At 37.8% G+C, this 12717-nt stretch overlaps 1 protein-coding gene across 1 annotated transcript in view; it reads left to right on the top strand.

The window, feature by feature from the left end:
* LOC107083520 (afadin-like) overlaps positions 1-8620 on the top strand; it is a 158249-nt gene extending 149629 nt beyond the window's left edge. The window contains 2 exon segments of the mRNA XM_015372827.1: positions 4696-4780; positions 7100-8620. Of these exon segments, the coding sequence (XP_015228313.1) occupies positions 4696-4780; positions 7100-7256 (242 nt within the window). The 3' untranslated portion in view covers positions 7257-8620.
* The last annotated feature ends 4097 nt before the right edge of the window (positions 8621-12717 follow it).

The raw sequence follows: 12717 nt of genomic DNA, 5'->3' as shown, positions 1-12717 counted from the left end.
TAAACTAACAGCAGCTAATGCTTGTTTTATGCTAAATGTAGCTGTCATTGGGTAAAAAGCTAATCTTTTATGTTAGCAATAGCATTTGAAACAGCAGCTAACACTTGTTTTATGCTAAATGTAGCTGCCATTAGGTCAAAAGCTAATATTTTGACAAAAACTACGGTGAACACCAGTATTTTGACCTGCCTTAATATGTATCTGCTAGGCTAGCAGTAGCTAATATGTTTTATGACGATAACATTCTAAAAGTTGCAGTTTCTCTGTTACATTTTACATTTTAAATTGCACTTGTTTCGAGCTATGCTGTAAAATCATGGTTCACCTTTTAGGAAATGTCTTTTAGAACAGTTTGTTTCAAAGTAACGTTGCTCAACACCAGAAGGACCTCAGACAAACGCATCTTTGACTGCAGCTCACTCCAGACTGAATCAATACCTGAGGTCCTAATTTGGTACCTGCCTGCAATCCAACCACCCCCACCCCCCATCACACACCTGCCACCTCAGACACTTCATGTTGCACTCTCACACATCAAACACATCATCCCACTAATTCCCCCCACCCCACCCCCTCCCAGAATCAAATTTGCATGTTTCATTCTAGCATCACACACGAATCAAAGCTCAATGCTGCACGCTGGCTGCCAGCAGTTCACCTCAGGAAATGGCTTGATGTCTATTGCTTTTTACTGCCTGTGCATAGCTTCACTTTGCTGCTGTCTTCATGTTTTAGATTCTTTTTTTCTAGCTTGTAGTCTTTTAATATGCTCCCCTAAACTACCTATCTGCTTCAGCTCTGATGCTGCTGTCCTTCCTCTGACCTTTTGCTTGGTCTCTGCCACTGAATGCTGCAGCTTTACTAAGCATTACTACCCCAACAGGGCTTTGCTGCAGGTTCAGATGATTTTAAAAGCACCTGAGCCTCCAGCTTTCCCTGACTAAATGACAAAATGTGTTTTTTTTTGTTCATGCTGGCATCTCCAGGACCTCAAATCGAAATTCAATATGTACTTCCTGTCAAAATTGTACAGATGAAGATTACAGCAATGAAAATATTCTCAGAATTGTGAGATTAAATTCAGATTAAGCAAAAAAATCTATAGCCATTTTTCTTAATGGCCCAAATCCTCTGCTGTAAATTTGAGAAACAAAACAAAAAAAAAATGATCAGAGTTGAAAGTGTAATTCTCTCCAGCTTTACTGGGCAGAACGATGGTCTCTCTCTGGTTCCTTTTTAAGAAGGAGCCTCATAGAAATGGAGCTCAGGAGCTGCCAGCTGGATATTTGTGTTTGGATTTACCATTTGTCACTGTGTCTGTATGGAAACTGTTCCAAACGATTCCCATCGTTATTTCATTTGGGGCAGAAAACCAACATCCAGGGTTAAAATCAAATGCACAGCAGCCTCTGCAGTTATTTACAGCCCTGGTAGAGATGTGTAAAATCCTGCATGCTGGTTTGCCACGACAAATTAAAATTAATCTACTGTGATTGAAGGATTTATTTAGTTGGAAAATAAGAAAATTAATTTTGCATCATCCTATAAGTATATCCTGACCTGTTTATATATAAAACGTGTTAGTCCACTTACAAAGATAAGTATTTGTTTGTGTCATGGATACCAAAACCTTGGTGCAGATCCCAGGAAACCAATTTATCATCTTGTGTTTTTCTTAATCTTAGTATTAGCATAACATAATCCTCCATTCTTTCTTTAAAGAACTCCACAGGAGGGCTTAACATGCTGCATCCATAAAATAATGAAACTGCTGAAAGCTGTTCAGCTCATTTATTGAGACTCAGAAGAATATAAGGATGTGACATTCAATCTGAAAACAAAGATGGTTTTAATGTAACTTCAGTTCGAAGCAACTAGGGTAGGGAATTGATACGATTTTTCATGATTCTGATTCTCTTATCGATTCTGCGAAACAATGAACTTGGTAAGTGCACGGCGACATTTGTCTACCTTGGCCTAGGACATCCTATTTCTGCCTGCCTTGGCGAAAATAGAAGGCCGTGAATGGGAGAAAGGCACAGTCACTCAAAAGCCAAAAATATAGGTAGGAAACTGGTTTATTTCCAGAAATGGCATATGATTTAATATGAACCACATTAAGCACAGCCAGTGATATAAAACTAGCTACTTACCAGCAGAGTTGCCTTCCATGCTGGTCTTAACTTTAGCTTCTGTCCGGAAGCATCAAAAACACGGCATTCGTTAAAATGTATGCCATGTTGTAAACAATGCAATGATTGCAAAGCGCCTTGTCTTTTCTCTTTTTCATCTTTCTCTTCCTTAAAATGAAGCCAATCTTTCGATCGCTTTGACCGCTTTTGTTTTGCTTTTCTAGACTTATGCCTAAATATTAAAAAATATTAAATTTTTACGCAAGTGCGTGACTTACGTGCTGCCCAGAGTGGCTCTGGTGCTGCCTGGAATCGATAAGAGAGCTGCCGAACGGTGCAATGGAATTTAAACACATGGAACTGGTTCTGAACAGGAACCGGTTTTCGATTCTCATCCCTACAAGCCACTGATAACAAATAAAGTTAGCCAGCGGGTCGATGTGACTCATGGCGGTCTGACTTACTGACAAAAACCATCATGGAGGATTTTTACACATCTATACCAGGAGAACCGTTTAGTGTTGACGGAGCTGCATCAGTTCTAATTAGAGTGAAATATCCAGCCATCAAAATGTCTCAGCGTTTCTCTGAAAGCTTCCTGCTCTCAGTTGAAGGAGTAAAAAAAGTTTTTTAGGCTGGAAAATCCCAACATTTTCTTTTTCTGAAAAGGAAACAGTCGGCAGATTTCACTGTTTTCCATTTGTCCTAAAAAGACCAAAACCAACAATGTGGTTTTTCTCTCTCATAAAGCTTCCTGAACTGACCTTTTGTTGCAGGACTGGATGAATATCAGAAAAGGAAGGAAGTAAGGATGTTATTTCAGTGTAGTTAATGAAAGCACGCCGTGCAGAACCTTAACAAGGACGCCCAGATTCTGTGAGAACCGGCAGAACCGTGTGTCGGAGAAACTGATGGTATTAAGGGAGGCTTTCATTCGCTGAATACCAAATGTCATCTTTAGAAAAGAACAGCGTTTTAAAGAACAGCGGTTCTTTAAAGAGTTCTGAATCCTAAGAATCAGTTCATGCTGAATCATTTAGTTCATCCTGCTGCATTTTCTGTTCCTCTACAGTTTGAATAATAATTGAGCCTGAACTCTGTCACTCTTAGGTTATTTATTAGAATTTAATTTCTTTTTTCTTTTTCTTTTTACTGTGAAACACTAAAGTTCAGATGGACCTGTCAGGCTTTCTGCTTACCTTTTTTAAAAGGTCTGGAAACAGGAAGTTGGTCGGCTCAGATTGCAGAAGGAAAACAAATGCAACTTAATCCAACTTATACAAAAGTTGAAAAAGATCTAATTCCAGATTACATCAGGAAGAAAATATATTAGATGAATTACGGTTCTTTCTTACTTAGACCAGCCCAGTACCGTTTGTTTACACTACAGTGGGTCAGCACTGCTTCCAGTGGTTGGTGAACCACTCCTCAGCCGCAGTTCTCCGTGAGGCCAGTAGGTGGCGAACCAGAACCTCCACTGAAGTGATTCACCAACCAGGACTGTGCTGGAAGTGGTGCTGTCGCTCCCATTGCGCCGATCAGGCTGGGATCACTTTATGCTCACCTAACTCTGTTAAGCTAACCAGGCAGAAGTGTGGGTGAGTTTCAATAAGTTTTTTTTTTTTTTTTTTGGCTGAATAAATCAAGAATGACAGCAGTAGTCAAAGACAGGGTTCTTTTACTCTGTAGCAGAGGGGTGATCAGGTAGTTTCCTCTGCAGCGCTGAAGGACCTGATTGTCGCTCAGGGAAACATTGCAGAATAGGACTGGATCCTGCTCCAAGTTATTAATCACCTCGGACTCTTCTTAAAATTTAAACATCCCAAGTCTTGTTGGACAAGCTGGAGATAAAGATGTGAATTTAAGTGTTGTTTTTAAGGAAGTCCTCTTAGATAATCTGAGTTTTATTCCACATGGTTCCTCATTAATAGTTGGTTTTGGTGTTTTTGGTTGGTCAGAAGTTCCCTGAGCTTTAGGAGCTGCCGTTTCTCTGCTTTATGAATTTTGTGGTTGAAACCTCGTTGCCGAGGTGATGGTATCTCCAGTGTTTTAGAGTGACACAGAGACACATGGTTCAAGGTCAGGGTCACACTCTGAGTCTGTGAGTGGCTTCATTAAAAGCCCAGTTTACCCAGGATTCAGTTCTCCACTGCCTCCATATCAGACTTTTAGAGGCTGGTGACCCTGACCTGGGATCCCGACCGTACGCTTCCACAGACCGTTTTCCTGCTTTGGAACGGCCCTCTAACAGCTCCCCTTTCTGCCGTAGCCTAACCAGGTCTGAACGTTCCTGCCTTTAACGCTTCTCCTCTCCACTGCTCCTCTTTCTGCTCTGACCGGTCTGTGGAAAAGTACGGGATGTTTGGAGAAGCTGCTGGGTCTCCGCTCAGAGTCTCTGCTCCATTAAATAATTGACCATCGATTGAAAAAGAAAAGTTTTGATAAGAGACGCGCTGAGAATCACCCAGCAGCCTCCACCTCAGATACCTGCAGTTTGTCCCAGTCTGCCCACCATTGATACTGACTCATGTTTGTCTGCTGTGTGGCTCCTGAACCTGAACAGGGTTTAACTCGCACACTGGAAACTCGACAGGAGTTGTAGGATCAGGAGAGGTGTTCAAGGACCCGAGGGATAAATGGGCGAAGAGGTGAGCATAATCCTTCAATGCTTGATTTAAGTTTGAATCACATCTTCATTTATTTCACAGACTCTGCATCATCCCGACGACACCAAACCAGAAATACTGCTTGTTAATGCTCTGAACTTCCATATCAATGCGTTTTTTTGCACCATGTTTTTTCTCCCACACTGTTTACATTTGATCACTGCTGCACTTTATGGAATAGAAATGATCATTTCCTGTCTGAAAAGCTTACTAAATGAAATTTCGTATACAAAATGACAATAGAAGTTGTCTAAGTGTTAAACGGCTTCTTCTAAAGGGCGGATTATACCTCTGCAACCGCACACATCAAATGTCGCTTGGGTCTGGTTGGGAACCAGTTTAGCTGGTAGCTTCTGCACCGCCGGGCGGGAATTTCTAGGGACGCACAGCAGCTTCCCATCAAAGCGCAAGGAGGAGCCTATTTGAACTCGTGAGAACTTCGGCGGATTGTACTTCCAAACCTCATCAATTAAGCTTTCGTCATAGTTGTCCATTGTAGTTGTCCCTCGGTTTTTAAAAATGGCGCGCCCCAGCACTGAATCAAGAAGGACGATCACACAGACAGCCAGAAAGGCAAACCAAGGACCAATCACAGCTGATTTTTGTCTGCGCAATTCCGCTTGAGATCTGCGCGGGTTTGCGACCGTCCGACACGTAGTCAGGATTTTTTTTTTTACAAAAACAGATTTGACGGTTGCAGAGGCTATGAGTCGGAGGCATAAATTGGCCTTAAGAATTAGCCTATCCATGTGCTGCCCTCTAGAGGTTGGATTGATATCTACAGCAACATTTTTTGAATTTTTTGGATCTATTTGAAGAAAAACTCAATTTTTTTTTCTTTTCGATTTTTATCAAATGTTTTTTTTGGGATTTATCTGATATCTAAATGAAAAAGAGGTGAAAATTTGCCCTAAAGTTGACACTTTCTGATTAGAGCATCTTTATAAAGATCAGGTTAACCCTTTATACGGCCCTCAGTGAAATACTTTGAAAATCAAAATTTCAAGCCAATAGTGTTACTGGAATCCAGGACAAGACTTTAATAACTTGGTAACATTCAAAAAAATATGGATATTATTATCGCAAGAGTAAATGTCAATGTAATAACAGGAAACGCCAAGTTGCCTGAAAATATTAAGAACAATAACAAAAGTGCTTCTATAAGAAATTCATCAAAAACACTCAGAGTAAAAAAAAACTTTTGTTGGTCCAACAGAACCTTAGAGGCATTAATGCTGATACTGGGACTTACATTTTTTAGTTTTTAAACCTAAAAATAATTGTTAACCAGGCTTATTAACTTTTAATTTTACTTTTTAACTTTTCAATTAGCTTTTTCACTTTTTTCTTGACTTGTTAACTTTTTTACAATCTAATTTCCAGTAGGTAATATATAATTCAAGGGTTCATCTAATTGGTCAAATGTCAAAATAAGATGTACAGCCATGTAGCTGAATGGCTGGATATAGATCTTGTGCTTCTAGACCTCACTGAGGGATGGGGGGGGGCGGACTCTATTTGTAAGGTGCAAGTGATCAAAAACGATAACTTGCCCTATAAAGGGTTAAAGTAGCAGGTGTGACAGTCTGATAACATAAATAAAAAGGTCATTTTTGTTAATAAAAAAAAAAGGTGAGGGGAGAAATGAGCAGTTCTTTAAATCTGGTTTCTGTTTGAGTTCTCGGTGGAACCTTGGAGCGTCTCGGCGTAACGCGTTATTTTTTGTGTGTGTGTGTTTTATTAATTTTATTTATTTATTAATCTTTGCTTTCATTTAAAAATAGATTTACAGGTTTTGAATATAAACTGATCATTTCTTTAGAACATATGTGTAAATATTTAACTGTCCAATCTGGAAACATGATTTTTTTTTTACTTTAAAATCAGTTATCTTAAAAATAACCTTTAAAACGGTTGTAAAATGCTAACAGTTTTTTAGCTGATAAATATATATACAGTAAATGTTTCACTTCAAGTATTTTAAAAAGCAAAACTGAGCATCTGTAATGTTAGCTTTTTAAATTAAAATTTTAAAGATGTTACTTTTATTTGAAACATTTAAATTAAACGTGGTGCGTTTAGTTTCCCTTTATAATAAACTGCATGCATTTTGGTGGAAAACATATTGGAACTAAAGTCAACAAATTAACATAAATAAAAAGGTCATTTTTGTTAATAAAAAAAAAAAAAAAGGTGAAGGGAGAAATGAGCAGTTCTTTAAATCTGGTTTCTGAGATCTTGTTGGAACCTTGGAGCGTCTCGACGTAACGCGTTATTTTTTTTGCGTGTGTGTGTTTTCAGTCAGGAACAGGAGAACTCGATCCCCAGCGACGCTCCGGAGAGTCTGACCTTCAAGGAGCGCCAGCGCCTCTTCTCTCAGGGGAAGGAGGTTTCCAACAAGGTCAAAGCTTCCCGCAAACTGATGGAGCTGGAGAACGAGCTCAACACCAAGCAGTAGGCCGAGCCCTCCGCCTCCCAGCGCCACCTTAAAACCCAGGGTTAAGGTGGTCCTGGGAAACATCCACTCACCTTATTAACACTGACGGCCTCCTCCTGGTTCTGTTGCTTTTTTATTTTATTTTGACACTCAGATTTCCAGAGCGATTAATTTTTTTCTGTTGTTCTGTTGGAACGGATTCCCTCCGCTTGTCCCAGTCTGTTAAATAATGATGAAGCACTGTAAAAAAAGTTAATTCTATCTAATTAGAGAGGCGCAGCAGAGGGGGATATATTTTTGTTTGTAAAATGGTTCTTTGGGGGAGGGGCTTAGAAAGACTTACTCTTGTTTAATTTTTTTTTAAATAGCTTTCTCAAATATGAACAATTTTATGATATTTTAAGCTTTTTTTTCTCAGCATCATGATTTCACTTTCAGTTCCTTCTTGCCAGCAGAGAGAAAAAAAACTTATTTTATTGTTAATTTTATCCTTTTTTAAAAAATTTTATTTTAAAGATTAAATTCTCGATGAGAGAAAACACTGTTATTTCATTCCGTAGTGAAAAGGAGCGGGATTTCTTTTATTTCTGAGGTCTTCGATGATCCAGAGGAGGATGAGGAAGGCTTTTCTGTAAGTGCACAACTGAACTGTAAATACTCCGGTCCACAACTGTCTCTTTTTACTAATGTAGAAACCTTCCAGGAAACTAAAGAAAACCGGAAAACTTCCGTGATTTAACGTTTATTTTCATGGAACCCAACAGATCACTACTTTTCATTTTAAGTGTCTCCCAAACCAACCGATGTTAAGTTTTAGGTTCTTTTAAAGATAGTTTTTTGCAGTTGTGTGAAATTATTTTTGACTGATTGTTTCCCTAAATTCAAAGGAGAAAAACAAAAGTTTTCATTCAAAATGTGATTCAATGTTGGTTTTCACAATATCAATAAAGGACGAAGCGCTTGTCTTTAAATGCTTGTTTGCTTTACAGGTATTTATTTCAAACCTGGTTGGAAAACGGAGAATAATCCGGCAGATATTGTGGTCTTTGTGGATTATATTAGGGACCTCTTAACTGTGGTAATCTCCTTTCCCAGAAACCAGACGGTTTCACAAAGCGAACAGTTTTCCAAAGTCTCGACTCTTTCCAGCCGCGGTTTAATCTGAGCGACTCCATCCGGTGTTTAAACCGATCGTTTTCTTTCTTTGTGATCTGAACCGACTGGAGACTTGATTCTACGTGACGATTGAAATGCTGATGGGAGCCGACCAGTAGAATCACTACGAGCATTTCCTCCTCCACTTCTCCTTCTAGGATTAAAATGAACTGAGTCATTTAAATGGTTTCATGCCTAGCCTTTTGTAAATCATTAATAAATATCGATTTTTCAACAATTGGGGCTGATGCTGTTTCCTTTTTTTAATCCATTAATTAAAAATGTTATGTATAAAAGTGCTTTTTAGTCATTTTGGATCCTTTTTTGGTCAAATAGAGTAGAGCACTTTAATGTATTACAAGAGATGAAAACACAAAAATCGCCTCAGATGTCAATTTTTTTTTTTTTAACAATTAAATAGTTGCCAAAATAACATTTCATTTAGTAGCTAGTTTATATATAAAGTGATTCTTTCAACTTGTGGTAAACTTGTTGATACTTTTATTACTTTAAAACTTTTTACTTGCAAAATTTAACTGAAATTGGTTATTTGCGTTTGCTTTTATTTCTAAATGTTTTTATTAATCTTTGCTTTCATTTCAAAATAGATTTACAGGTTTTGAATATAAACTGATCATTTCTTTAGACCATATGTGTAAATATTTAACTATCCAATCTGGGAACAGGATTGTTCTTCAACTTTTTTAAACCTTAAAATCAATTATCTTAAAAAAAAAAAACCTTTAAAACGGTGGTAAAATGCTAACAGTTATTTAGCTGATAAATATATATAGTACATTTTTCACTTAAAGTATTTTAAAAAGCAAAACTGAGCATCTGTAATGTTAGCTTTAAAATTTAAATTTCAAAGATGTTACTTTTATTTGAAACTTTATTAAACGTGTTGCATTTAGTTTCCCTTTATAATAAACTGCGTACATTTTGTTGGAAAAAGTATTAGAACTAAAGTCAACAAGATAACATAAATAAAAATAGGTAATTTATTTATATATATATAAAAAAAGAACCACAACTAAAAAAACTATTTCAGTAAATTATTTTGTTGCAAATGCACACTTATGGAGTGACTTTTCTGCAAAAACGTTGCATACAAAAAAGCATGTTGTACAAAGTATGTTTCACACAAACAAATCTTATCATTCACAAATAAGCATGTTGCACTCGAATCTTATTGTTCACAAATAAAACTTGTGTTACAAACTCTCGCACAAACGTCGCACTAAAAATATAATTCAAAATTGTCCCAGAGTACAAAACAACCTCTCCTCGCAAACGAGACAATTCTACGCACTCCGCGGCAAGTTTCTGCCAAAGTCACGATAAATGAAGAATTGTTATTCTGACAAACTGACAGCAGGAGGCGCCATCCAATCAAAACAATTAACGTTCTGGTGTGGAGGTAGTTTTTGTATCCCCCCACTTTATCTGCACGGAGTAGAAGGAGCTGATCCATTTCCAACCTACTAAACGTCAAACTTCAGATGTTTATGAAAGATGAGCGCTGTTATTTTATCGGCACTTTCATATATACCAGAATATCACCAGTGATTTTGATTTAAAAAAGAAAACAGGAAGCTGACAGCAGTGTCTATTCCTTTCTCTGAAAGCCAAAAGCTCCTTGTTCTTTTCAACACGTTCCTTAAAAGAAAATCTAATTTGTCCAACATGATTAGTGGTATGCAAGGTTTTTGGCAGAAAATTCACTCCATACACACTGACTTTCATCTTTGCTTCGGCTGAGACTATAATAACCCAGTTAATGATGCACTTATCTTATGGTGATAAATGTATCAAACTGTATTGTCATAAAGACATTTCTCTTGTAAACACAGACTCTGTCTCTAATTAAAAGGTAAATGCTTGATCTCAGCTGAATTCACAAACCAGAGGAGCTTCGATTGGCTCTAATTTTTATCATCCCCCCCTCAGGGTGATGCTGGGGAGCATTCAGCCCTGCAAGGCACAAGTCTGTGATCATGATGTAAGTCCACTTTAACCATCCACATGAGTAATGGGTGGAGAAGCTGTCTGCTGATGTGGGTGGAAATAAAGCTGCAGCTCCTCTTTGCTCCATCTTAAAGGTATAATGGAGGATTTTTGCAAAGTTTTTAAAGAGACCCACCCTCTCCACTTTAAAAAGAAAAAATGCACATGCAATACCCTGTACCTGCTCCCGTGAGAAAATGCCAATTAAACACGTGCGAGAGCGTGCAGAAGCCCATTTCTCCTCGTGCACGCTCTGTTTAAAAGTTGCTGTTTGCATCGCGCATACAAGCTTACTTTCTAAAAGAAGATTTGTAATTTTTCCACTATGTCAGACTCACCGGTGAGTAAAAATTAGGGCGAGCACGTAGGACGGCCTTACGTAAACATATCACAATGATTGACAATTAGGAGGAGCACTTATTTCTATGATCCACCCGGAAAAGGAACATCTATACTTTTAATAAAGGCTTTTATTATCGTTCTATAGTTTTTAGCTGGAAAGAGCTCTGCACATAAACAAGGCAGCTGATCAGATGCTGCAGAAAATAAAATGACTTGTGAAATAAAACTGCCTTTGCAAAATGATATGATCAGATTTTTAAATGAATGGAAGAACAAACAGGATGATGTGTAGAACAACAAGCTGTAGCTGAAAAAGGGATCACCTGGCCTTCTATGACATATTTCTATAAAACCTGTAAACAAGTTGATCTTTTAATGCAGTTTATCTGAGTTATGCCGCACTGTGTGCGACACCGAATTTTGCTTTTGAAAACAATTATAATCAAAGGAATATAAAACTGAAAGCAAGTCCTGGCTGCACATTTAGGAATAGTGACAAACATCCCATAGACTAGTTTTGGGGGGGTTGTTGCTCATCCAAGAGCAGCAGCTGCTGTTTATTGACAAAGATATAATTATTGGTCACCTTTTAAGGTGATATTTGTACTAAAAACTGTCAGCCCAAACTTCTGGATTTCGAATCTGCACAAACATCTGACACCAAATCTTTTGCCCCGGCTGCATCATTGGACATTCCTCAGTCTAAAAACAGTCATGTTGTTGCAGAAGCTTGAAATGTAGATTAATAAATGAACCGAAAACGACCCATGCTGTTACACCTGGTACCAAATGAGCTGTAAATGTTAAATAGAAACACACTCCGTTACAGCTGTGGCTGTCTGGGGGGCCGGCCTGTTGCTGCAGGTTATGACCTCACGGTGGCGAAGCTCCTCAGCTGTGACATCCTGACGCTATCTGGATGGTCTTTTGATTCCTTATGTGGAGATGATTTTAAATATGAACAGTAATAAAAAAAAAAAGAGCCGCTGTGTTCAGCACCTTGGTCAGTTCTTCATAGATGTAGTTGGTTGAAGTGGCCACTAAAAAAAAAAAAAAAGAATCTGCTTTCAAACGTAGAGCAAAGGTCACGTATGATCTACGCTACTCTGTCTTTATGTTGAACATTTTTAAATCAGTTTAGATCAAATTTACACATTTTTTAATGAAAAAAACTAATGAAATGAATTCTAAGCTCCTAGAAGGTTAGATTGGACTTTGAGGCCTTCATGTTATACTGCTAAGTAAAACACAACTTCATTCTCTTTCATCAACTGATACTTCTTGTGTTGACACTTGATTTACAAACAATTTTTTCTACAGTTGCTTTTGAAACAACTTTTAGTGACAAAAAAGATTGATGGATAATTGCTTCAACCCCTTAAGTGATTAGTAAGTGAACAAGGAAATGTGAACTGCTTTAGGACACCTTAATTTCTGTCCCTCCTACGTTTTACTGGAGACATTTTGTGAAAACATTGACATTACAACCAATATTCTTTAACAGTAAAGTCAAAGAGATCTGCTTTAAATTGATACACAGGTTATATCCTGTGAAACAAAACTTAATTTTAAACTGGCTTAAAAGCCAGTTAACCTCAGTGACGGTGTGCATTTATTAATAGATAACAGAAGATAAGAAAAATGCCAGGAAGGTGAAGCCAATGAAGTCTAAAACACACCGCCGCCATGTTGCACAATCACTTTGGTGAAAATGGTGGCTATGTCATGTAGCAAACGGAGTAACACCAGTTTAAGTGTTTAAAAGTTACTTTATACGAACTCTAATCTCACGACGCATTTTCAGAAACGTGCTGATAGTTATGGCTTTAAAGCTACAGTGTGTAAAAAGGGATATACAGTCAGAAATTTAATATATTATACATAACTATGTTATTTTATCATCATCTACGAGCTCAGCCTCTTAACCTTAATATTTGCGTTGCCTTAGAATTCGTTATTTATAATTACATAGGAGCGG

The sequence above is a fragment of the Cyprinodon variegatus genome, unplaced genomic scaffold, assembly GCF_000732505.1.
Source record: "Cyprinodon variegatus isolate N-32 unplaced genomic scaffold, C_variegatus-1.0 Scaffold76, whole genome shotgun sequence".
Classification (NCBI taxonomy): Eukaryota; Metazoa; Chordata; class Actinopteri; order Cyprinodontiformes; family Cyprinodontidae; genus Cyprinodon; species Cyprinodon variegatus.
The sequence above is the reverse complement of the archived record's forward strand: the minus strand, read 5'-3'. Positions and strand labels throughout refer to the sequence as shown.